Here is a 26,755-nt window from a genome sequence, read left to right as displayed (position 1 = left end):
CCCCCCCCCCCCCCCCCCGCCGTCGTCACTATTTTTAATGGTTATCGCTCTACGCTTGAATTTGCTCTCTACGTGTCTAAGCTAAATTTTAATGTGTTTTGGATGGTTTGGTATAATATATCTAAACTAAACTATAATATATGGTCAATAAATTTTCTAAGAAATCATCGCTATCGCGAAAATCCGTTCCGGAGTTCGGTCGTCTTCGTAGTGAATCCAATAGTTAGCTGCAGCCTGTCAAGCAGGTCATGGCTACCGCGGCTTCATTGAGTTTCTTGCTATCTTTGCGTTTCATGGCCATTGGGGCCGTTTAATTTCTTCAAACGCGAAAGATGATTGCAGACGTCAGAAGGCCAAAAGATATTCAACACTCTTAATTGTACAATGCCACTCTGAAATCTTGAGTGGTGAGGTGAGTTGACTGTTTGACTTCTGTCTTCTGCCTTACGCAGTATTTACTTCACTTAATTGGAGACTGTCGATGTTATGATGAAGTTTCTAGCAAGTCAACAATGCCATTTGCAACATCAGACCTAATGTAACATTTCATCTTGTACCATAAGTCTATGTTACCAAGGTTAACTGATGCTTTACATAGTCTAGATGCCCTGTCAATTAGAAATGTTTAACTGAATGAATGAATGTTAAGAATTAGCAAAATAATAAATAAAGATGCATATACAATGTAACTGGATTTTTCAAAATTTCTGATATTTTCATCACTTTAATAATGGTAAATGGACATAGACAGTAGATACATTAAACAGACGAGAGTATAGTTATTGCATTTGAACTATTAGAGATGAATTCAACTATCTTAAAGTTCTAATAAGATGATAAATCTCTACTGTGAAATAGTAAATGATTGTCGCTATATTGAACAATATGTTTTTTTACCATCACAAAGCAGACTTCAGTTTAGCTGCTGTTGACATTTACATGATGTTAGTGATATATCACAGTGACAGCACATAATCCGTAGACATGCTACAATTGTCACGTAAAAACTTAATTCCTTATTTGTGTATATGTTAACACCTTACTTTTGAGGTACTCAGTAGTTTATTGAATAATTAACCACAAGCAGAGAGTGTTAAAATGACATTTGTAATAATGAGGAATAACCAGTTGACAAATTTGGGGGTTAGGAGTTGTAGTGATTGCAATTTAATAGCCCAAATTAGGTTGATAGCCAAAGACAAATATCTGGGTCACTCTTTGAAAGTTGTTGGAAATAGATTTTGATGGTCAGATGCATACATGATATAATACAAGGTAATAAAAGCATTTTGTTGGTTTTGCCAATGTGCATTGTTTTCAGTCAAATTGATAGGACCACTGTTATTCATGTTACTGTCAGTCATTGATTTTTTGGTTTAATTAGATTGAATTACTAGTTATATTAATCACTTAGTTACTGGTAAATGGAAGTGGAAGTAGCTTTTTATTTAGCACATTACATCTAATCCTGGATGATCCTGTGATGATAATTGAAGATGTATGTGAGAAATCAAATAGATAAGGGAACCTGGGTTAAGATCAAAATATTACTAGTAGTCACATGTTTTATTTTGAAGTGCATAAACATGTATCCAAACTTTCCAAAGACATTAACAAGGAAGCATGTGTATGATTTTAAATGTACTTTTATCTCACTCTCCCTTACAGTATTTCAATAGCATGAATACAAACTTTTTGAGATATTTTGAAAGAGAGAAGGAGACATAAATATGTTTTAAATTATGCACATACTTCCTTGTTGATGTCTCTGGGTACATGTAAATGCAGAGGATCACTATACTAACAACCAGTTGTATGGGGAGCTAAAGAGGTGAAAGGAATTTAAATGAATGTAAAAGTCTATTTTCTTTTCTGTTTAAAATATATTTTTAGACCATGCTGAATGAAGGGTTGTGTGGGCACAAGTGGAGTTTTTGGAATGTGATACTTGGCTTTTTTTCTGTGTATATGTTGAAAGAAAAATTGTTTTATAATAGGGGCATTGTATGTTATCATATTTAGGGTTGGTATGTGCCATCGTTCATGAATACATATTGTGAAGGCATTTAGGGTGCTTGAGTAAACAAAGACAATGTAATGAAAAAACTTCAGGTACATGTATGTTTTATTTCTTCAGATTTGTTTTGTATGTTTCAAATTGGGAATAATTTGATATAGGGTGTGTACTTCTCGATTGGTGCAAGACAGATATTCAACTCACTTTCCATCGAATCCCATTGCAATGGAGAATGATACCATGCATATTGTAATAAATAAATAAATAGATAAAAAATAGAAAATCCTGGCTTGTAGCATAATATCACATATAAAAGTGCTCAATCATAGCTGTTTTTTTTATGTTAAACCCATGAACTGACAAGTCATTTTTATGCTTGAGCCTGGCTCTTGTGGAAATACATAGATGAAAGTTTAAATTTTTGAGTGTGTTATTGAGCACTGTAGTGAGTAAAATGATATAGCTCAGGGTATCTGAAGCAAACTGAAAATTGCATGTTTGCTGTGTACAGGGTGATGAATAATACATCAGCAGGTAGTGTTTTTAAACTTGTTCCTAGAGATTAAGGATAATCCATACCTGTTGGCCCATTGGAAATCTACCAGTCAGAATCTCTGTGAAGGTGCTCCTTGGCTTAGGAGCCAGGTTGCAGGGCACTGCTATATGAATGTCAAGGCCCTGTGTATGAATTTTTAATATTTTTCGGAAGCTAGGGGAATATTCCAGGTATCGACCTCAGCTATGGTTGTTGTTGAAGTAAAGGTGCATAGGATATGAAATTGTACCCACGTGCCTCCCTTTACCATTGGTTCTGGGAATAGAAATGATAATGGGCTTGCAGGCTGAGTTCTAAGTAGAAAGAAGAGAGACAGGTAGAGGAGACCCGAGGACACACAGCTTAGTAAATCAAAGAAGAAACATCTGTGAAGCTGTCTGGGGGAAAGTGGTTTCAGGGAAGCTATTTGGATGTGCCTCACCTATGAGCACCAGGTACTATGATTTATGAAAAGGAAGAGAAGGCAGATAACTTAGGGCATTATTTATGGACCTCTCATTGGTTGTAAGGGAAGTGGAACCATTTCAGCCTTTGATAGTGTTTTCCTTGAATATCGCAGTCTTTGAACATACTGTGAAGTTGGTGAACAGAAGCTAGAGGACTGAGTTAGAGATAGGATTGATGTGTAGTTTGTGTGCTTTTTGAAGAAGCAAGTATAGGCACACAGTAGGAGGAGAACACTCCGTTCTTTTTTGAGTGTGCTCCTTTCAAGGTACATGTATGAGTATTTAATGTCTTTTTGAGATTTTATTGAATACTTTATAGTGTAGATTGCCTCGCTGAAGATGTACGTGTTCTGCCTCTTTGTGGATGAATATGGGATCTCTAATCAACTCATAATTAATGTATTTTTAAATTTCTTACAATTGACTTGGGAAAGTATGTTGATGTGGAATATATATACAAAATTTGCATGCCAGTTTTGAATTTGAATCACATGTTGTCTGACTTCAGATTAAATGACCTTTAAAGCCAGTTAACTTCAAGGATCACAGACATGTAATCAATTGGTAGTTTGAGTTAATGCATAAAAAATCAGAAGGATGCCACTTTAGCTAAATGTCTAAATGAAAAAAAAATGTCAGTGACTTCACTAATTGGAATAAAGTTATCACAAATGTAAAATGGCTGCAGGAGTGAAGTGATGCTCTCAGATTTTTACATAATTGAAAATTGGGATGCTGGGTGAATTATTCATGGTTGTGCTGAAGAAAGGCATTCCAGATTGATTCCTTGCTAGTTTATTTACACAAAGTTCAATGTTGTTTATTAATACCTAATGATTTAGGTACTTAATCATGTAGAAATGAAGATCACTCTGTCGATGAAGTATTGATTGGCTAAATAATTACTGAAGTGTTTCTAATCAGTTTGAGTGCAGTAAGTTAATTATTGCTGTCAGGGTCATTTATGTTTTATCGTAATTGTCATTAAAACAAAAGGTTAGTTCAAAGCCAGCATTATGAATGGTGAATTTTTTTTTTGTTCACTCTGAATGATGATTTAGTATACGGATATTATGTGTTCTAGTATGAAATAATAATTGGCGTTAGCTTTAAATAGATATTTTTAATGCATAATCTCAGAAATTATCATTTCCACAGATTGATATTTGGTTGAATTCTGCATTAATCTCTCTGTAAGTTAAGTGTGGTATCATGTGTACTTGGCATGTTTTTTATTGCTGTCATCTTTATCAAATTGTGTCCTGGGCAGAGGTCATTTTCTATTTGTTCTGACAGTCAGTTAATGTAATCATAGAAGATACTTGAACAAAGCAGAGTGGATCCCCTGATATAATGATTGAATTTTTCATTGCAGGCACCAGTTTAGGATGAACTTAAATGAGTTAATGCCTCGGAGGGTGCCTTCAGTAGGTAATGGGAGAAGTTTGGACAGGGAAATGTCACCCAAAACCACAAAAGTAGACCCAAAGAAAACCTCCAGGGAATGGTCCCCCACTCTCTCAAGACAAGACTTGGACAATGCAAAAGAACGGCCGCCTAAACCTGGTAAACTTGACATTGAAAATTCAAATTCCCCTGCAAGGAGAGAGGGTTCTGCAGCACACAGTTGTCAAAGTCTTACCCCTGGACCAGGGGCTTCATGCACGGCCTTGAAACATGCTGTAGCATCCTTGAATAGGCTAGATGACTTCTACTGTGAGAACTTGGGCAGTGGGTTCTTCTCTGAGGTCTACAAGGTAAGGATGCGTGCAGTAAAATAGCTCAAAGCAAAATGCAAAGAAACTTGAGTAGCAAGGTTTACTCTAGCATTGTGGGTTTTATCCAAATGCTAAATATATTTTAATTTGTTTAAGGCAAATGTCAAACGATTTACCATTATAAGTCAAATTTGTTTTAGAAATAGTTAAGAATTTGGGCTAAAATGCTGAACATATATATTCCTTTCATGATCCGGTTTCATTCTGTACCATATCTTGTATAATATTGACTGGTTTTTGTTAGATTAGAATTCTTGGTACAGCATTATATTATTTGGAGATATTTTTAAAGTGGTGTCTTTATGTTCATCATCATTTCAGACATTCAAAATGTTTTAGACTAGGTGAACTAGTTTCGTTTTAGATGGCAGTTATTGTGTAAACAACCTTAGAGTAGCAAAACAGTTGAGTTCAGTTGATGCTGTATTGTTAGGATAAACATATTTTTTGCATGGGTCATTTAATATCACTGCAGAGCAGTTTTGATAAAAGAAAAGCATGCATATCATTTTTGAAGTTATAAAAATGGGGATGATATCAAAAATTCATTTATGTTCTCTTTGTGGAGAAAAAATAATTTATTAGGCTTGCTTGAGAATATGCAAATGAAGATTTTTTTCTTTTCTTTCTTTCTTTTCTTCTTTTTTCATTTTTATTTATTTATTTATTTTGCTATGTAAAAAGTTTCTGTAGATTAATATAGTGTTAAAAACATAAAAGGATTTTAAGCACTTTTAATATTTGATCCCTTGAAACTATATCAAGAGTACACTTGTCAAGATTTCATTTTGATATACTGTTCTGTAGTCTAAGTATTGAGGGACTTTTTAAACCCCCTCCTGCCATCTTATCTGGTAATTGATTTCATAATTTCTCCTAGCAGACCAGACAGGGTAACATAATCTCCTATGAGGCAATGTATAATATTGTATGTGATTTTGTGTTACACTGATAATACTAGGACCTGGTCTCAATTTATTCAGTTAACTGGGTTTACCAGTGCCTGTGTTTGTCGCAACTCATCAAGTGAAATCACACCTGAAGACCAGTAGCTTGGGAGGTGAAACCATCACCACAAGCAGTAAATTACAGATGTCTTAAATAATCAAAGAATTGAGTTAAGTGGCCTAGCTCTGTAGTTTGTTCACCAGACCTCACTCATTGGTAAGGCCCAGCTCCTTTTCGGCTTCTCAACGATTTTCTGAAAATGCAACATGATACTCGTAGTCCAATTCTTTCCACAACAGAGTTGCACAACACAGGGGATTTCTTCATCCATGGGCTATCACTATCAGCAATTATTTTTATGGGGTAATTACTATCAATTACTACCAAGTATCTCATTTCAACCTGTAAGTAGAGATGTTTGAGACATACCAAGATGTGGAACTGATAGGGCAGTCTTCCATATTCTAAACAGGTTCACTAATGTACAGGTACAAGTATTGCTTGTGGGTGGGTTTTTATCATCCTTGGAAGTGATGTCCCCAAACCAGTAATTTTGGTAAATGCCAGTTGTGATCTAAGCTGAGTGAAATCAAATGTTAATTCTGATAAGCTGGTCCCTCTTTCTCCAAAGAACTTGGTCAAAATTTAAAATCTTGATCAGTGATAAAGCTGCAGTAATCCAATAAGATATAGTAGCAATTGGCTGTCTATTAAGGTTGGCCCTTTTTTTTAAAGGCCCCATTCCCAAAGACATTGTTGGTCTTTGTGGATCGACCTAACTCTGCAGGGAGTCTCACTAAACTGAATGACATGCCATCCTTTTGTTTTCAACATACTCATATAATCCCCAGCTTTTCCATATTGCACTTAATGCAAGAAGGAGACTCGTCATTCACTTCAGCTGATTGCAGAGTTGGGTCGTAGACCAATGGTATCTATGGGAATGGGGCCTTAGTGATTCCAAAACAGGCCCAACATTTAACTGGACTTCTGCAAATTGAACTTGGGTTAAAGTAGACCAAAATGTTTTTCCATAAAGTTAAAATCAACTTTCACTTAAGATTTTTGGATTAATACATTCTTTTCCTACTTGACAGTGCAGGTAGCATGGAGGGTGCGTTCTTGAAGGCTTGAAAAAATGAGTCCATGCGTAAACAAAAAGATATGATGAAATTGGTTCCAATGCAACAAAGACTGTTGTCGTAACTTCTTAAAAAAGCACATTTTTTAGGATCATCATTATTAGATGAGTCATTTACTGTCTCATACGCTGCACAGCTGGTGTCTGTGACTGAAGTGCTCCACCAACAGCCAGATACACAGATGTTGGCTTCATAGATGTGCTGGCAGATTTGCTACTATACCCACAGGATACAAGAATCTTATCAAATTATACTCACAAAATAGTTATTAATCATAATTCAGACATCATAAAGCTAATAACAAAGTGTCATTTAAGCTAAATGGATGTTGGCAATGGTAGTGATTAACGTTGGAATTAGGTAATGTAATTGAATTTCAAGCTTTGACAGTTACATATCTCCTGCTGAATCAAACCAAGGGCAAATTGCAGAAGCAGGACAATAGCCTTCAGTTGTAGTGAATGTATTTCCTAGTCCTACCACCAACTGCCATCCCCTAAATACAGCACATTGTTCCATCTTATTAGCTGAAAACAAATGTAATGTTTTGCCATAAAGGAAGTCTTGTAGAAGACCATATATTTATAGACCAAAGGCATATTTACATAGAAGATATGGTGGCCGTACTCTGCACAACCATTCTCTTAACTTTATGCAGACTGATTAAACTAAGATCATCATCCTGCCTCTCTATTACCCCATTCACACTACAGTTGCAAAAATGCGCATTTCTGTAATCCGAATTTTTCGTGAGGAATTCGATTCGGTATTGCGTTCACACACGCTGACGAAACCCAATCATACGTTGAAAATTTCAGGTTTAACTTCCTGTTTTGAACACTCGCACATGCGCTGCACAGGAAATCTTAAAATACCAACAAAAATTTGTGACGACAAATGCAACTCAAAAGACATTCCAGCATTCTTGAGAAGTATAAGATGGCAAAATAAGTTTGTTTCCTCATGTTGTAGTGAGTGGTGACCTCCAAATATGCTTGGTGCAATCGCTAAAGTAATAAACAAGCATTCATAGATACCCGCACTTTTCTGCACACATGTGCAGTAAGATCTGTACAGGTGTCGATTCCGGTAAGTTATTTGGATTGCGCTTAGAAATCCACCTCGCTTGCAGGATTTTGAAAATTCGCATTACAGAAATCCTCTTGCGTTCACACTACTGCATTTATTCGAATTGTGCCCTAATTCGCAACTTATCCGGATAACTGAGCATTGTGTGAATGGGGTATATAACTCCCTGCCATGCCCCCCTTCCCCCCCCCTCCCCCAGGGTAAGTCAAGAGAAGACATTTGTCTTTTTTTATTTACATGCACCTATATAAAACCAAGGGTGTTAACTAGAAGGATCGATTTATCTTCACTGTAACTGCACTTTTATTCTGCAGCTAAATTAACCTACCCCTGTGTTGTGTATGTAATGTGGATTGATGAGCACTGGTTGCAAACTGTTGGTTCTGGTAACTTTACACCTGGCTGGAAGGAAATGTCAGGGTTTGCTTGTTACCTTATTGCCAAGGGTTTAACATTACATGATAGACATAAGGCTTGTGTGCAGGAAATTTCCTTATTGCTTTGGGACTGGCTGGCCCACTTGGTTTCAAAATCTTCTTAGGAATTTTTAGTGAAAGATGAGGAGGCAATAAAGTCAAAGACTAGGAATTAATAAATGTCGGGACATCCTAAGCTTGTATTAATTTCCTAAAATCTGTGCTGTCTTATTCAGAGATAATTCTCAAGGTTGCATATTTTGTGTTAATGAAAGTTTGCTAGAGGTTTTATATTTGACTGTTCTCACATATAACTGATATTGTTAAAGAGAATGTTCAGCGGCCAGTTCATCTTATTATCAAAAGCCAGTTAAGGTAATTAATCAGCTTAGTTAAGGATCAGTATAACAGTGAAGACATCAGTGTTTGGGGAGCCAGTTTGTAATGCCTGTTTAAATCATTTATCGACAAATCAAAGCCTCATAATTGCATTGATAAGACCTGTCTGAGAGTTCTGTTATTATGCTTGTCATTAAAACACATTATTCATAACTCCATGGCGAGTTATGGCACTTTGAAATTGATGATTTAAGGTTCAATCTCTGCATTATATATATTACATCATGTCTATAAGTTACAATTGGATAGTGTTTAGTACCATTGTTATGTTCATGCAGAGGTGTTGATAGAAAGTTAATAATGCTTTGTCATTCCAAACTAAACTGGACGAACACACACACAATGCAGCTGCTACAGACACAGACGTTAAAAGCTGGTTTTGGATGAAAATGTTAATAAAAGTGGGACATATGGGGTCTTAGAATAGTCCCCAAAATTGTCATTCTTGGCACAGTTGTCATTGTTAGAAAGCCAGCTTGTTAGTCTGTGCAGATGTACTCTTTGACTGACTCTAGTGACTGTGAATTGGGTTAATGTAACCATTTTACACCACAAAATACACAATTGTTTAAACATTTTGTGCCATTATCAAGCCACAAGTCCCACTGTGGTGGTATTTGTGTTATATTATCCCTATGACATTATCATTAACTAGGAACTCCATGGAAAAAACTTGACAACAGTCTTAAATTGTGCAATTACCATCTATTTTTGATTATAAATGTATGAATGAATTGTATTGCAGCAAACTGTGCAAACCCATGGTTCTTGAAAACCTCAAGTGTGCAAATCTGGAAGGGAATCAAAATAACGGATGTCAAGTGAATTGAAAGTAATACTAGCACACGGCATTTCGTTCAATATTATGAGGTTTTTCCTTATCGTTTCCAAAAGTGTGAAATCTTGGATAATCAATGAGGAATTGTGTAATTGGCCACAGTGATTGAAGATGAAAGTCAGACCTGCAGTCAGTTGTAAATTTAAATAAAAGATCTTGTTCCAAGATTGTGCTCTACAACAATACTGTCATTTGTTGGGGTCAGCTATGACTGACTGCGGATTGATGGAAGTGTTAGGGTGTAGTGGAGGCACTTGGAGAAAGGGTAAATGGACTAGCAAGGAAGAATGACATAACCAAGATTTAGTTGTAAAGAAGTGACTGTTCTCTTGTTTGAAGCAGAGAGGCATGAGAGCACCAGAAAAGAGGGATTAACGTGTATCAGGAAAGGATAATAGTAACCAAATAATACCATTTTAGTCCGGAAATGCTGGATTAATTTTGAGGCATTATTTATTTTACCTTCTCACATGCACCCAACTACTGGATTTATTATATATTTTATGTCTTATTTTACCTTCTGGACTATGGATATCATGAAAAAAATTGGAAAGACTTAGGATTTGGGACTTTTGTACTATTATCTGTGTTAAGGTGATTATATACCATAAGTATAATTTGCTGCTTGGTGGTTTTTAATTGTTAAGAGAAATAGGAGGAGATGCATTGTTCTTAGAAAAATGTTTGATGTATTTATAAAGATATAAACATTTAAGCTAATTTTCCATTGAGCTTTTTCATGCATTAAACAGTTTTTCTCATTGGAATATCAGACACAAGTTTTGGAGATAAATATCAATCTGAACCGTTTAAGTTGCTACAAATTCCTTAGATAAGGGATTTTTTGGTGTCTCAATATACCTCAGTCTGACTAAATGACCATTGTCATGAGTTGCCGGGTCACTCAGAGTGCAAAAATGTGCTCTTTCTGGATTTGTGATGTAGAAAATTGACTGGTCATTGCTTGGTGCTATTTACTAAAGGTGATACCATCATGAAGTCTTCAAAGAATAATGATAGGTTCACGGAGGGTCGATGCAGAAGTATGAAGCCATCATGACATCATTACTTCTTTACTGGTTGAGTAATGACAATGTTTGTACTGGTGTAGCATTTGTACTTGGGTAATGACAGTGCTTGGACTTGATCTGTGAAGGGGAAACTGCTGACCACTTGGTTTTGTTGTGGTCAAAAGGTGGAGATACATTTGGCTGATTTTCTGATGTGCTGTCTTGCCTCTGAAGACAGCTATGTGCATGAAGAAAGCTGTATTTCTTTACACGCATTTGAATACAAGTATATGTTATATCAAGAATTTGGTTGAGTGCATACATGATACTAGACTGTGTACATGTGCCATATAAAAATATGCTAAAAATAAATGTCAAACACATTACAGAAATAAAGGTGGTTATGTGATGTAACTTTTAAAAGAATCTGGAGGGACTTTTTCTGTTTGTTATCATTCTTAACAATTGGTTTGAGTAGGTGTCAAATTATCTCTGTTGCAAATACATAACTGATTTTGATTTTATTACAAAAGACAGTTTGCATGTAAAATTTAACTGCCTGCAGAACAATGACAGTGACCAGCATGAAGTTACCACACAGTATTGAATGATATTAAGAAATAAATATATTATGCAGTAATTTGGGGTAATTAACTGTCAGAATTTTTTATAATTCAAAAACATTTGTTATGTTACTTTAAAGTTGTCTTTACTGGTATTTGTACAGTTATTTATTTTCTTGTAAAAGTTGCAAATGCCCTTTTCTATATTAAAAAGGAATAACTAATCTCTCTGGTGTTGCAAGTTCGTTTTTTGTCAAGTTTGCTTCAGGTACAGCTGAGGTGGAGAATCAGCACCAGGCAATCAAGGTTTAACCTTCTGTAAATGGTAATCTAAATAGATCAGGGCTATTATGGTAGCAGACATACCAGCATGTGCAAACAAGAGATCCTATTAAGATGTCATTTGTCATGTCAAATGTGTCACCTTTAGTGAGCTGTAGGCGGACTCTTATAACTGTAGCTGTACAACTCATGTGCTCTTTGTCTCTCTCTTCTTTATTTTGTTTTCTCACAGTCAATTTTGTAGATTTTGTATGCTTGTGGGAATTTCAGTGGAATTTCCAGCACCTTTCCTTGATATCTGTACATTTGTGCAAGTGTCAAGTGGACATAATCTTTATCTTTTGAAAGGTGGAGGATGCCTTGTTTGAGTTTGTACTCATGTGTAAACAGGGTGGTTTGACTGAAAAGATTGTCAATATGTACATTCGGTACAGCAGTGCTACTAGCCTCCATGTGTACTTTGTGTGAATTCTATCAAAATGAAAAAAAAATGGGAGAGGCCAGATTTAAGAGTCTGGTGATAATCTGGCTTTCATATACTGTCCACCTCTTGTTGACGGATGGGATGAAAGCTGGATCCACTTTCACTGATAAGTGTGGCTTTAATGTCATACCTCCATTCTGTTTGATTGTATTATGGAATAAAGAATCTGCTCAAGTGAAAACCTCTTTAGTCTAATAGATTTTTGGGTAATATAATACACGAAGGGGTACATTACAGTTTTCTACGTCAAAGTAAACACCGAGAAGAGAATAGAGTAATGTTGTTGGCAAACACCTTTTAACATAATATTAGTTCACAGAGAATCACAGTTTACATATCTGATATGTAATTTTTGTAATATTTTTTAATGTGGTTGATTTCCTTCACAAGCACATTAATTTTATTTTATATTTAAATAATCAAAATTAAATTCACGTCTAAAATCACATCCATAAAAGAAACAATAGAAGATAAGATTTTGTAAGAAAATGAAAAATGTAAGAAAAAGTTCTTGATTGTCTGCAGATGCAATCCACACTTGAGTCCTTATTCAGACTAATACTTAGCCTGGCATTAAGCCAGTTCATTGATATTTTTGTCCATTGTTTTATGCAGATCATTTGCCTGTCTAATTTAGTAGAATAGACAGATTACGATTATGGACTTTTGTGGATTTTAGCCAAGTAAGATGCTGTAGTGTATGCATATTGATAAAGTAATTTGCTATTCACCAAGGAAATTGTTATACCATCCTAAGGGAAGCTTAAAGTGGCAATCTCTGTGAAGCATAAAATGGTTCCATCAAACAACTATGGTGAGAATACTGGCAAGCACCTGTAAGTTAACTGAACTTTGTGCTAATACAGAGTGAAAGGTTGCATTTAATTGGGGATACAGACTGCAAGCAATTTGACTTATTTGACACAAACTGCTACCGTAGGATAAAAAGACATCCTGCTGTTTGGTTATATCCTCCAAAACCATGTAGTTGACTTGTCCACGGGCTTGGGAACTTGCACTGCTCTGAGCACTGATTAATCACTCTAAAATATATAATTATCCATTAATCAATGGTTTGGTGTTTAAATATTGACCTGCTGTCAAAGTGATAGATAAGCTTACAAGGTTTGCCACTTACCAGGTGTAAGTTGGGTTCGAGTGACTTTTTATTGACCACAGTGGGTTCATGCTGATTAGCAGACTCTGTTGTATTGTTTTGTGAATGCCAACAAGGAATAGCTATTTGAGAACTCTTGTTTTTATGTCAGAAGCCATTCAAAGTAATTGGTTTTAAATGACTGAGACCAAAAAAGACAATGGGAAAATTGTATGTAAAGTTTGTTAAAAGAGTGACCAAACCCAAGTTTTATGAAACCACAAATATGGTAATATCTTTTTATACAATCATAGACAAAGATGAACAAGTAGATTAAAATAATGGTATTTAGTCAATCTTTGTAGCAAGCTTTGAAAATATTTAAAAGCAAATAAAAACAATTATCTATAAGTTTTGTGTTCTCTAGCAAAAAGAAAATGAAATAGAGTCTCTCACTTGCTGTCCTGTTTGTTACATTTTGCACAATGTCTTTTAAGGTGAATTTATCAACTATTTGTCCAAGATTTTATGCCTTTCAGCAGTTCAGAAAGATATGTTACTGTTTAAGAGTCATTTATTTGTAATCAGAGTTGAATGTAGACACTGCACCATTGGCAGGTAACAATATACCTTGTGTACTTTTAACATTCTATTGTATATAGAAAAGGCCAGGCCATTTACCCATATTTTTATTTTAAAAAAATCTTCAGTTGTGAAATTTTAACAAGTCTTCATTATTCTCTTTGCCAGGTAACACATAAGATGACAGGCAAAGTGATGGTCCTGAAGATGAACACTAGCTTCAGCAACAGACCCAATGTACTGCGGGAAGTGCAATTGATGAATAAAATGTCACATCCAAACATCCTCAGGTATATTTCAGTACATCTGCTGTCTCCATATGTTATTATACCTACATTTGACATTTTGATGTCAATTTTTATTTTATAATTTGTGTTTTATTTATTTATTTATTTATTTATTTATTTATTTATTTATTTATTTATTTATTTATTTATTATTATTATTTTTTTTTTTGGGGGGGGGGGTCATCAATGAGAGGGATAGGTGCTTAATCCAAACCAGTAGACATTGAATATAAGTTACCATCAGCTTGCCAGTTTATAGTCAAACATCATCATTCCTGATAGTTGCATGACAAATTGTGATCATTGTAAACTGTAAAGTAATCATATTATTTTACCAAGGCTATATTTATCCTGAATGCAAGTTCATAATTTGCAGTTATACTGATGAGTCCCAGCATACTTATCCAATAAAAAAGATATAAGGCATCCTTTTTTTTTTAATGCGATAAACATTTTTGGCAGTTTTCCATCATAAGGGGCTCCCAAACTCTTGATCCATTCCTTCCTGCTTTGTTACAACCCAAAATCGAGATATAGAAATTGATGTCAGCTTGGTGGTTTTAGAGTATTTTAAACGGGAGTTGTTGGAAAAGATATGATACTCTAAATTTGTGGTCCTCATTTCCTCACATAAGCTTTTCTAACTGAAAGAGTTGATGTTGACAGAAATAAAATGTCAGTTTACAGTCAACAGGCTGCTGAATCACTCAGAATAAGCAAGATTTAAGAAACTGCACCTTCTTACTATGTAAATCTGTGCTGAATTATGAGACATTTTGCTGATTAAGGCTACCTCAATAAAAAGGTTTTTCGATCATGGTGCATTTCACAGGGATGCTTAGTTCAGTGTCCTTGCAAATATTGCCTTTTTGGAGATCAAAGGAGAAGCAGATATTGGAGCCCCTTGCCCTGACCACAAAGTGTTATTTACTGTTCTTAATTGGCTACATATTATTAGTAGGTTGATTTACCTATCACATGGTGTTTTTCAGTCTGATAGAGTCTGATATAGTTAAATGCAAGTAAATGAGATTGCTTCTACTATGGTACCAATTGTACCTGAGGTGTGTTGACTCATTTCTTTTTCCACTTTATAACAACTAAGAGTTAAATTCATTTTATTCATTTTAATTATTATAATTATTATTATTTGGTAAGATTGTTTTTCTGGACTAGCATTTCTGTAAGTTCTACTATTTTATCATTAGTTGGTACATAATTACCAAGTGGGATATTTTCCAGCATCGAGTTCATCAGTATATCTCAATCTCATGACTCTGTTCACTGGAGCATTGGGTTGGTGCTATCTTTCACAGACAGATTGGTTCCTGAACACCACTTCTACTACAGCTTACCTATTGCCACTCTGAGTACCTTAGCACTCCTACTGACTTCAGTGAAGTTATACTGAATACATTTGCTATCCCAGGGTACTCCCTGCGATTCCAATTTCTTGCCATCCTCTGTATCAGGGGACTCCCAGTGGACTCCAATTTCCTTGCCACCCCCAGAATGTTTCGTTACTCCCAATGACTATGATTTATTTGTGATCCCTGTTATTGACATCACAATTGAACCTTTATATCCTATGTTGGACCCCCCCCTTCTCCCACCATCCAAAATGATGCTTGGCCTTACTTCATTGCTAGTAGGTGAATAAAAAAAATTTAACTAGGAAATTACTGTATTGTATGATTGGTGTACTAAAAATAAATATTATTTTAATTTTCTGCAAGAAAGCCAAGGTCAGTGTCACTTTTCAGAGGTCAGAAAAATGACATTTTGGCCAAAAGTCAGTAATTGCATTTGTTATATAATTTAAAACCTTAATGCCAATGTCCTCAATGATATCACCAAAAGTTGCATTAATGCAGTCTTTAGCCATATTTTTGTCATCTTTTTGATTAATATATGTTAACCAAAAATCATGGATTACAACTTACATCATCTGTCAAAATTGTGTTTGGTGGTGATGCCAGCAAGATATATCATTGCCAGTGATAGTTTTATCAGACTTTGAACTATAGGATATAATATCATACTCTAAGTTTATTGAATAATAATTTATATTATATGTTGACATTGACATTTCAGGTTTATGGGAGTTTGTGTTCATCAAGGCCAGCTCCATGCCCTCACAGAGGTATGTCTGTTTAAATTTACATGTTATATCAAGTATAGCTGTATAGTGTCAGAGTATTGCATGCAGCAACTTTTATTTAAATTCTGAGAATTTATATGTAGTATTTTGTTATTAAAGGGGAGTTATTTGCACAGCATTGTGATTATGGCCATTGACTGCACTTTGGCTACCTTCATATTTGCCTTATCTGATATTTAAAGTATTTTGACTGTTCTGACTAAAATTCAAAACCATTGCATGACATCATAGTTTCAGTGATCTTTAATTTTACTGCTTGTTTTTCAAGTAAGATGGTATTTTCAACCTCTAAAGTAAAATGGAGTACATTTTTTATTTATTTATATTTTTATTTATTTGCTAAATCATTAACTGATTTGCTAAATCATTAACTGAATGCACAACTTCTGAGTTGTAAGATTTGAATTTCGAGGAAAAAAAAAAAAAGCATGCCTTGGGTTTTTTGTATTACACAAACTGTGTTTAATGGACCATAGACATTTAGTTGTTGGCAGCATTTCACCTGAAGTCTAGGTATCGGTGAGCCTGCCTTGTTTTTCTGCTGCTCTCATTTTTTCAAAGTCTAGAATTAGAACAGGTCAATGCCGTGTTGATATTTAAGACATACTGATGGCAGTTTTTCTTCACCACTTTTATTTTGGGCAATTTTTTCTGACACTCTCCTCTCTCTTTTTTCCGTATTCGATATATTTAGAATTTTCTCACTAAAGTCTCTTTTTTCAAAATGTTTTGCATCACTTTGCTGATTACACTGAGCAGAAATAGAAAAGAACTACTGAAAGGTATGTAGCAGTTCACACACACACCTTCTGTGAAACCATGAAGCCGATTTTGGTTCACCATACAGGAAGTGTTGCTCCTGCTACATAATTTATATAGATAAAAAAAAAGGAGAAAATAAAATAGGGAAAATGTGAGTACAAAAGATTAGAGAATTTTGTTGTTGGGTAGTGTATGTCAACATTAATACCAAATGAGACATGCTGATTTCTTTATATCTTTCCCTTATTGCCATAATTTGTACCTATATGCCAACTGAGAAGCACAGATCAGTAGGTCTACATTGTGTCCTTACCACAACCAAAGTGACATATGAAGTCAAGTGTATTGCAGTTTTCATGTGTAAAAAGTATAATATAAGTTACATTGTAGAATTAGGTACTACTGTACTGCTGAGGATTGGGAACAGCTGCTGTCTTTGAAAATATCAGTCAAACCTGACCCAGTTGAGAAATATATTTTTAACTCCCCCCCCCCCTTCCAATGGATAGCATGACTTTGTACTTTTATGATATCTATCTTTGACTGAATTTCCGCATGAAGTCCCATAAGTGGGCACAAATGGTATTTGGATTGAATGTAAGACAGTATGTGTAAAGGGCACATTGGAAAAGCTTTTATAATACAAACACTGAAGTCCATGTAGGCGTAGCTTTTTAGTAGTATGTAATCTTTCCACTTTTCCAGTGCAAGTAAAGGGCACACCTGTTTTACGGAACAAGAGAGTTTTACTTTTTAAAACCACAGTTATAGTACCCAAGAATACCGGCCAAATTGTAAAACTTGCATGTCTGCTTGTTGAAAATAGTATGTGTGATTTATTTCTAAAACGGACATGCAAGAATGCATCTTTGGTCTGTAATCATTGCAGAGAAATATGATGAGGTATTCCTGGCTAAGTAAAACAAACACGGTTAATCCCAGGTTGTCTGTTTTGTCTGCAAATAATCGGCTGACTTTTGGGTACTAGGAAGTTTTCAGCATCAGTTGCAAAGTAGTTACATAGGTGCCTAGATACAAAACATGCTGTAAGATATATATCAGAATGATTTAGGCTTGCAGTGCAAAGACGGGCCTAACTTATTTTTTGTACAAATGTTTTTTTAGGGGTTTGAATGAATAGATGCATGTGATCAGTTTACCATCCAATTGAATTTTTCAGTTGGAAAGCATTTATTGATTTGTAACTGTCTGCTGCTTTCTGATATAAGAAGTGATTATTTCAACAAACAATAATCTACGTTGGATACTTCTGTTATAAGATATGTTAGAGCTTCTTCATTCAAAGTCTGTAATTTATTGAACAAAGAACAATTTCTATTTTCCCAACATTGATTGTTCCCATTCATGTTCCAAATTGAGATCATTATTTTCTAGACATTAAGAACTGTTTGGAAGGATTGTACTTTGTTATTTCATTAGCTGATGTAGTTATATTCCAAAGTGCACAACTCCATCAATGCTGTCAATACTAATAGAGTAAAAGGAGGGTTACAGCTCAACAATTGGAAATAAGATACTGTAGAGTTTTCCCTATGTGCAATTAAGAATATCTCATTCCCTTAGCGTGCTTGGTTATTCTGTCCTCCGAGAGGAGAAAGAAAGCGTAGGTGTTTATCTCACTGATTAGTAACTTGGAACATGAGGAATAACAATATAGCCAAGAATATTTACCTGATTTTTGCAGATATAAATCATCATTTCGTTTGGTGTATTGAAGCTTAATAAAACAGAGTAGCCTTTGCATCAAAGTTATCAGATCTTCTGTCCTTTCTTTTTCCTTAGATAAAATGCCACTGAATACTTGCAATTTATTATTACTTTAGATGGGTTTTAGGTAAAACGTTTGGATATCACTTGTGCTTGACCCTGACCTTAAGTTAGTGACCTTGAGCATGACTTTTGACCTGGAGGTCATTCTCCTCTCTGTTGTTTCAGTACATGGATGGTGGCAGCCTGGAGCAGGTGTTGGCCAGTGATGAGGAGCTACCCTGGGTGGTGAGGATAAGGCTGGCCACAGATATTGCACAGGGAATGAAATATTTACACTCAAGAGGAGTCCTACACAGGGACCTCACATCAAAGGTGCTTGTGTATAGATTTTCATAGTATTACTGATATAAAGATTTTAATTACTTTGTTAAAAAATCCAATGTGTTTTGTTTTATTTTAATCAGTGTATCTCTGACATCACCAGAAATTGCATGGCGATGCAGTTCTTAAGATTTTATTTATTTATTTATTTATTTATTTATTTATTTATTTATTTATTTATTTATTATTATTATTTTTTAAATTTTTTTAGAATGTGTTAATCAGAAGAGGAGAAGACAAGCTGACAGCTGTCATTGGAGACTTTGGTCTAGCAGCAAAGATTCCCGATCCACTGTAAGTGTTTTTTCACAAATCAGGCAGCAAAATAATACTTAAGTTGCATGTTGCACATGCCCCCATATGTTTAAAAGTGGACAGCAAATTACCGCTGTTTTTGCTAGGTATTGACAAAGGTAAAAACGCTGATTTTTTATTAAGACTTCAAAATATATGTATCCAATGTCAATTGCCTCACCAAAGACGGATACTGCCATTTTACAATGCAATTGCTCATAAGAGAAGCAAATTGCTTGGTAGTCTCCTTCAAAAATCTGTTACTGTCAAGGATACAAACCCTGCACCCAGTTACTAGTGATGTTACAAACAAGGCTGAAGGTCTGCTTGTAGTTATACAGCTTAGTTACCTCCTTACCTCCACATGACATGTTCTCAGGTATATGAAGTGCAAGAAACAATAACTTTCTTGACTTGGTGAAATGTCTTTCTCCTTTGGGGAAGTGTTGATGATCGATAAATATCTGACTTTCCAGGAATGCCTTCTTTCTCTAAATACCAAATGTAATTACTTGCACTTAGTGCCAACTTTGAGTAATCTTATGTTTAGCTTTCACAGAAATTGGAACTCTAGATATTATTTGGTCAATCACCTTTTTTCATTGCTCATTTTCCATCGTAAAGAGGTTTTTTTTTAAGTATTCAAACACTTCTATAGTAATCTTTCACAGCAGTTGAATTGTTGTTCATTTCAGGATCTTGTTTTGTTGCATTTTGTATTTGAAATATGTCAGAATTAACCTGTATACTACAACTGTGAAAGAAGTACCTGCCCATTATTTATCCTAAAGGCACATTGCCTGTAAATATTTACCCTCATATCACCTTTTGTATCTTATTCCTGTGCTGTAGATATATCATGTTGTCATAATTTGATAAGGGGAAAATAGTTGTTTTTGTTTACTACCTCTGGCTTGGCACCTGTTTGTATTGGAGAATCAATGATGAACTTTTCATGGCTGTCTTACTACATCTGGCCTGTAGGGATACAGGTAAAATCCTATAGGTTGAGAATTTACAAAATAGAGGTGAACCACAAATTTAGTCTGTATGTTCAGATTTTATGCTATTTTACATGGGTATACAAGATTGTTAGTTAGAAACTGTTTTCATACTCAGCTAACTAAGACCAAAATAGCCTTGTTGATGTCATCAGATGGTCAGATTGCTTTTAATGGAATATAAACCTGTAACTAACTATGAGGGTCTATGTGATTTCTGGGATATCTTTGGTGTAACCTTTCTTTTTTGGTTATGAAAAGATATTAGTAAGTCAGCGAGCATTGTCATCTATATAGTAATAGCAGATCAACTGAAGTCCCCTTTTCACGTTTTTATCTCAACAAAAAACTTTTTTTTTTCAGGATGAAAACTATATGATCCTCTTTCAAACTAAGGTCCTAACTATATTCTGTTTTAGAAATGAAAATGAGAAGCTGTCTATTGTGGGTTCTCCCTACTGGATGGCCCCAGAGTGTCTGAGAGGAGAGAGGTATTTTGAAAAGGTATGTAACCATCATGTGCGCTGATGTAGCACTTAATGCACTAGCCTTTGAACAGACTCATCAGAAGACAGGATGTTTACTCCCCAAAGGTACTAAGATGATGTTCCCACTTGTTTTATTGAATGTTTTTAATGGGCTATTCCTGTAATGATTAGATCCTAAATGATTAGATCCATATTAATTATATAAACTGCATAACATATAAACATACCACTCTTTTATGTGGTGAATTAGATAATAAAAAATGTAGCAGTTTGATTTTTTTCATGAGGGTGATGCTGTCATGAATATAAAGTCATGTTAAAGTGCAGCTAGGTAACATGTCAGCCTTATTCTACTATTAAGTCCCCAAGACGCAGGTGGTGGGATCACTGTATGAGATGATTCCTGATAGCATTGAAGTGTTATACATGTGTGTCTACCAGATGTCTGCTTCTAATGAACTAATCTAAATGTAAATGGATTTTTGATTTTATTACATCGTAATTTACCACTGCATTTCTCCTCATATGGTAAGGGCATAGTAAAAGCATCAATGTAAATTCTGATTGTTACCCTCAAAATGCAGAAAACGTGCAGTAATTAATTTTAGATCTATGCTTTTGAATTTTTTTTTTTACTTATTTAATTAAAACATAATAAGGAAATATTTGATGTATCTGGTGGACAAACTGAGAACATCATTTTTTAAGTGGATTCCCATTATTTTTATCAACCTCTCTTAGATGAGATCATTAAAATGATAACAAGAGTTATAGTATTTTATTTATACTAGCAAAGCTAAGATCCAAACTATGAGATGAAATGAGATTTATCTTATAGTTTGAATCTTAGTTCATCCTTTGCAGGATTTGATCTGGAAACTGTAGATATAGTCTGGTGTAAAAAAAAAACGTAAAGCAGTAAAATTTATCATATTCATATCTCAAAAATCAAACCCTAGATTAATCCTACACATGTAGCCTCCTATTTTAATGTATTTGTCAACTTAGATATGAACTGGTAGGTTTGACTGTCCTGTTGTTCAAAAAATACCCATATTATTGTTCATTTCTCTAGGCTGATGTCTTTTCCTATGGCATAGTGCTGTGTGAAATGATAGCAAGAATACCAGCAGATCCAGATATATTACCCAGAACGCAGGTGAGTGCAAGTTGTAGAAGTTGTAGAGAATTTAGATATTGTGGTAGATGAGATTTGTAGCACAGTGCACACCTAAATGATTCCGAGGACTGGTGCATATCAGAAGTTGATAATTTCCGATGATGGAATTCACAAAGCTGTATGCATGCTCGTTGAAGTTTTGCTTGTAGGTTGAAATCTAAATTTAACTACATACATATATGGATATTTGATTTTACTTGTATAATTTTTTTTTAATTGATTGTTATTGATAATTTGCAGACTTTTGGCCTTGACTATGTGGCCTTCAGTGAAATGGTGGGTGACTGTCCTTTGGATTTCTTGCAGCTAACATTTACCTGTTGTCAGGTGAGTAATGGGTTATCATATGCATGTTATGGCTACTAAACTGAAATCTCCAAGTGAAACTCTCATTACCATTGAATCAGATAGAAACAAAAATGCATTTACAAACAGAATGGTAAAAGTCATTCTACAGCATTCTACAGCATTTTACCTTTCTATAACATCGTTTTACATCCTAAGAAAAAGGCCGAGACCAGTAGTTCTTCATCATCATTTGCCTGAAATAAATTAATAATATTTTAAGTATAAGAAAATTTATGGAGGGGAAGATCTGTAACTAAGGGGAAATTCCTGTTTTATGACCCTCGCTAAAATTGTTCTCAGAAGAAGAAAATAATTATTTTTCAATGCTTTTGATCATATATAATTAAATACTCTGGTTTTATTATTCAAGATGGATGTGAAGAAGAGGCCATCATTTCAGGAGTTGATAGAGCCTCTGAATGAGATAGAAACTCATGCCATGAATGTAGACCAGGAGAGAAAGGAGCAACTTTTTATTGACACAGATCAAATTACTGTGGAAGATTTCTCAGAAAATGGAAATTTACTTATGCTAAGTAGTACGTATTTGTCATTTGCTAAGTAGTATGTATATGCCATTTGTAGTGGAAAAATTGGTATATTTTGAAAACACATACTAGTGTATAGACTGCCAAAGCTTTTTTATCAGGAAGGTGTTTTATACATGACATGCATATGCACATTTATGTTATATAAATGTATTTTGTTTTGATCTGAACTAAATTTTCTTTTTCTTAAATTTTAGGTAATCTCTCTGCCATGAAGAGGTCTCGGTCCCATGAGGATCACTTATCCACTCCAACAGATGTATCTGAAATGCACAATGTCAAGGTCAGGGGCATGGATCGTCTGACGAAATCCGGCAACCTGATGGTCCCACACAGCTGCATTGAAATGCCAGTCACCCCGCAAATCATAGGGCAGGCTATGATGAAAGAGGATCCGTTCTATACTCCAACCAAAAACAATCCATTTGCTTCTTACCACAAGTTTAAAGATGGTAGAAAGTTGTTAGGTGCCCCTAGGAGGGACTTCTCCACGTCCTATAATGTGCAATCCCCAGGGCCAACTAGCCCTTCAGGTAGCAGTAATATTATCAGTCAAGATGAATATGCAGCATACTCTAGACTAATAAGGCAGCAGTGGGGAAGGAAATGTTACTCCGTCCCCAACTCGCCTACACTTGTAAGGAAATTTTTCTTCATTGGTGCTAATACTCAACCCCAAACAATCAGCTCTGAGTGTGTAGAGCCTTTGACTTGTCAGCCTTCTTCTCCAGAGAAGGAGAACTTTGGTGAAGACTTGCTGTCAGAGTTACAAGATCATGATGAGTCTGGGAGTGTGGATAGTGCACTGGGTATTAAGACGCAATCCCAGAAACTCTCACGGTCATCCAAGAAAGTGTACAGGATTCGGCAGCTTAGCATGGACAGCAATCTAATACAACCAATTCATGCCACAATACCCCTAGCTTCTCCTAAACTGTCCACTCCTACTACCTCAGAGGCCCTCCCAGAACTACATATTGTGGAGCATGATCGAGGGTCAAGGTCGTGCAGCTCTTCAGAGTCATTTATGTCATTTGATGATTCGTCCACGGCTCTATCTCCAGCCAGTTCATTGTCCAGCTATGGTCCAGACTTAGATCAAGATTTCTGGCATTCAAGGGCCACAGCAGAGGGTCTGGATGGGGAGACTAAGCCGAAGTCCACTCGGTCAATTGTGGCTGAGAGGACAAAGTATTTTCAACAGAAGTTTGAAAACAGGAAGGAGTACAGGGAGTCTTACAGCAGTAGCAGTTACAGCTTTGTACCTAAAGGGAAAAACCAAGGCAACAAATGGGACGGTGAAAAATGAAGAAAAAAATACATACTCCAAAGGGTCAAATTATTATTTTATGAATGACACTATATGAATGGGGAAGAGCTTAAAAGAAAACAAGGAGAGCTGATTTAGTGAAACTTATTCTTTGCCTTACTACACTAATTTTGAATACAGGTATTATAAGTGTAGAAGTGTTGGATCAATGACAGTTACATAAATAATGAATCTTATTCAGCTGTTCTTTTATGGAAAATAAGTAATATTGCAAGTTGTTTTATACACTTTAACTGTGATGCTTGTCTGAATTGTGAAAGAGACGTTCTGATTTTGTACAGATAAATATATTTGATTATTATAATACTGGAATTGTTAATAATCATGAAGAATGAACAGATGGTTAAGTTTTGAGCTGTAAATTACAATTTGAAAATAAGTTAATCAAGCGAGTTAGTGGGTATATTCAGTTGTGGCAAAAAGTGAGTCTTAGATGCATAATATCCATTTATATTTCAAACTTTGAAATGGAAAATGCCAACTGCACAGCTTTTTTTCTTATGAAATATGAATAACTTAGCTGTAGTTATCATGTAGACATTGCATAATGCATGTTTTGCATTATTTGGTGGGATTTATTTCTGAAGAATGTATCATTCTGTTGGGGCTCACAGATTGCAATGTTATATGAGTTTACTGTGTGTCGTAGAAGTATACAGTACTTTAGCACTGCAGTATGGTCGAGACTTAATGGTTTATAAAAGTCTGATATTTTACATGTCAGTGTTTTGTCTAATAGGCGAGTGAATGGATGAAAGTATGGATGGGTGGTTGGATGAATGGAAAAAGCAAATATGTTCAACTCTATGCAGTTTTCTCTCCATTAATTAGGTAAAAACAGGAAAAATGTTTTGAAAAGATTTGTGCACTCTTTTCAAACATTCTTCAGAAATTTATCCAATTTTGCTACTTCGATGTCAACACTGTTAATATGGGTAGCTAATCAAAGTAGCATGTCTGACATTATGTTAATAATGCATTTTATTTTATTTGTGTATTATCCAAGAACTTAATTTGTTGTATTATGATATTTGTATGTTGAGAGATTAGGTTGTGATGCCCAAAACAACCCCCCCCCAAAAAAAAAAAAAAAAAACAAAAAGTGCATTCAGGCAATAAAAGAAAGTACTCATACTATATATACATATACAGGTAGATACAGAGTTTAGACATTACAGTTTTACTGTGAAAGCAATAAAAAAAGCAAGGTCAAACCATGCTCATCTTTTCAGCTGCCTACTACCATGTTGTCTTCTAAACTGGTAAAACAGTTTAGAAAACAGCTATAAGTTAAGAATGAAGTTATACACAAAGGGAAATTGAGTTTAAGAACTAGGAGATTGAACTTGAAGCAATCTCTTTTATTTTCAAACCTTTGCGAGGGTAGCCTAGTTTCATGAAGTGTTTTATGAAATCCACAGTAACTATCTCTCAGTCCAAATTGATGTTTTGTAAAATATTCGCATTTGCTCAATTTCATGCAAATTGTTATAATGAATATTGTTAATTGCCAAAGACCATTTTATTTCTATTATCATTTATTGTATTCATTAATCTGTAACTGTTGCATAGCCTATTTTCTTTGTGTAAAAAAAAAATGCCAATAAAGTGAAGCAATAAAAGATAATGCTCCACTTTTAATGCCCATTAAGACAACTTTATGATTATTTGTAAGTATTCTTTGTGCTACTTTCAGACAAATGGCCATTTATTGAAATTTAAAGAGTTTAGGGTCTGGCATAATGGATATTTGTTTGTATGTCTCACTCTCTTATGTATTCCCTGCAGTTTTCATGTAATCTTTATTTAATTACATATATTATTTATCACAGTGCACATGCAACTTCATATTATACACCAAAACATTTGTACATTAATTAAACTCTAGTCATAATCATGAAATTTATTTAAAGACTTTTTAACTTGTCTAATTTCTAGTTTACTTTGAAAAAAAATACACTGCATACAAATGTTTTTCTCTTGAAGAACCTTTTTTCTCACCTTGTCACATTTTATAAACCTTTTGTGTTATTTTGTAGACAAGTAGAGGGAATTATTTAAAAGGATAAAGCTTATCTAGTCACTAGTCACTTCTGTTGAACTATCAATTATGGTCTGTGCATCTTTCATATTGTTAGCATTGAGCATCTGTTTTGTCACTTGATGGTCGGAAAATAAAATTCTGGTTAATTTGTTTGAAGCGTCTAAGGTATAACATGTAATTGCACCATTTAAATATCAATTTTTCTGTTTTTTGAAGCCACAATTTTGTCTCATTAAACATGCAGCAGATCTGTGGCGTTCATTATTTTTGGCCCAGATAAATCTGAAATACAGGTATATGTTGAAGATACCATCTTGAATGCTGTGATTTGTTATGTTATGAAAAGTATTTTTGGCATAGAAAATCTTGCAAAGGTCAAGGTGAATTAAAGGAAGACAAATATGTTATTTCAGCAATGTAAATGGGTCATTGAGATGTTGGAAGTGCATTTATCAGTTATTATTCTTATTATAGTTACTTCCTTAATACATGTTATAAATATTGAAATTTTTTCAAGCAATAAATAAATATTCATATATACCAGATGGACACAA

General features: G+C 34.8%; 1 protein-coding gene across 3 annotated transcripts; it reads left to right on the top strand.

Annotated features, from left to right (window-relative positions):
• Nucleotides 1–210: 210 nt before the first annotated feature.
• LOC106182007 (dual specificity testis-specific protein kinase 2) lies at nucleotides 211–26,755 on the top strand. Of its 3 annotated transcripts, none has more exons than XM_013566613.2 (11): nucleotides 211–412; nucleotides 4,395–4,776; nucleotides 13,815–13,936; nucleotides 16,028–16,076; nucleotides 18,813–18,959; nucleotides 19,180–19,262; nucleotides 20,683–20,767; nucleotides 21,827–21,910; nucleotides 22,172–22,258; nucleotides 22,650–22,818; nucleotides 23,025–26,755. In XM_013566613.2, the coding sequence occupies exons 2-11, from the start codon at nucleotides 4,408–4,410 to the stop codon at nucleotides 24,134–24,136; spliced, it is 2,307 nt and encodes a 768-aa protein (XP_013422067.2). In that variant the 5' UTR covers nucleotides 211–412; nucleotides 4,395–4,407; the 3' UTR covers nucleotides 24,137–26,755. The 3 variants fall into 3 exon arrangements, with proteins under 3 accessions (XP_013422067.2, XP_013422066.2, XP_086861210.1); XM_013566612.2 differs by lacking the exon at nucleotides 211–412 and adding an exon at nucleotides 2,776–3,007; XM_087005084.1 differs by lacking the exon at nucleotides 211–412 and adding an exon at nucleotides 3,044–3,285.

The sequence above is a fragment of the Lingula anatina genome, chromosome 1, assembly GCF_051362555.1.
Source record: "Lingula anatina isolate TDL-2025a chromosome 1, LinAna3.0, whole genome shotgun sequence".
Classification (NCBI taxonomy): Eukaryota; Metazoa; Brachiopoda; class Lingulata; order Lingulida; family Lingulidae; genus Lingula; species Lingula anatina.
The sequence above is the reverse complement of the archived record's forward strand: the minus strand, read 5'-3'. Positions and strand labels throughout refer to the sequence as shown.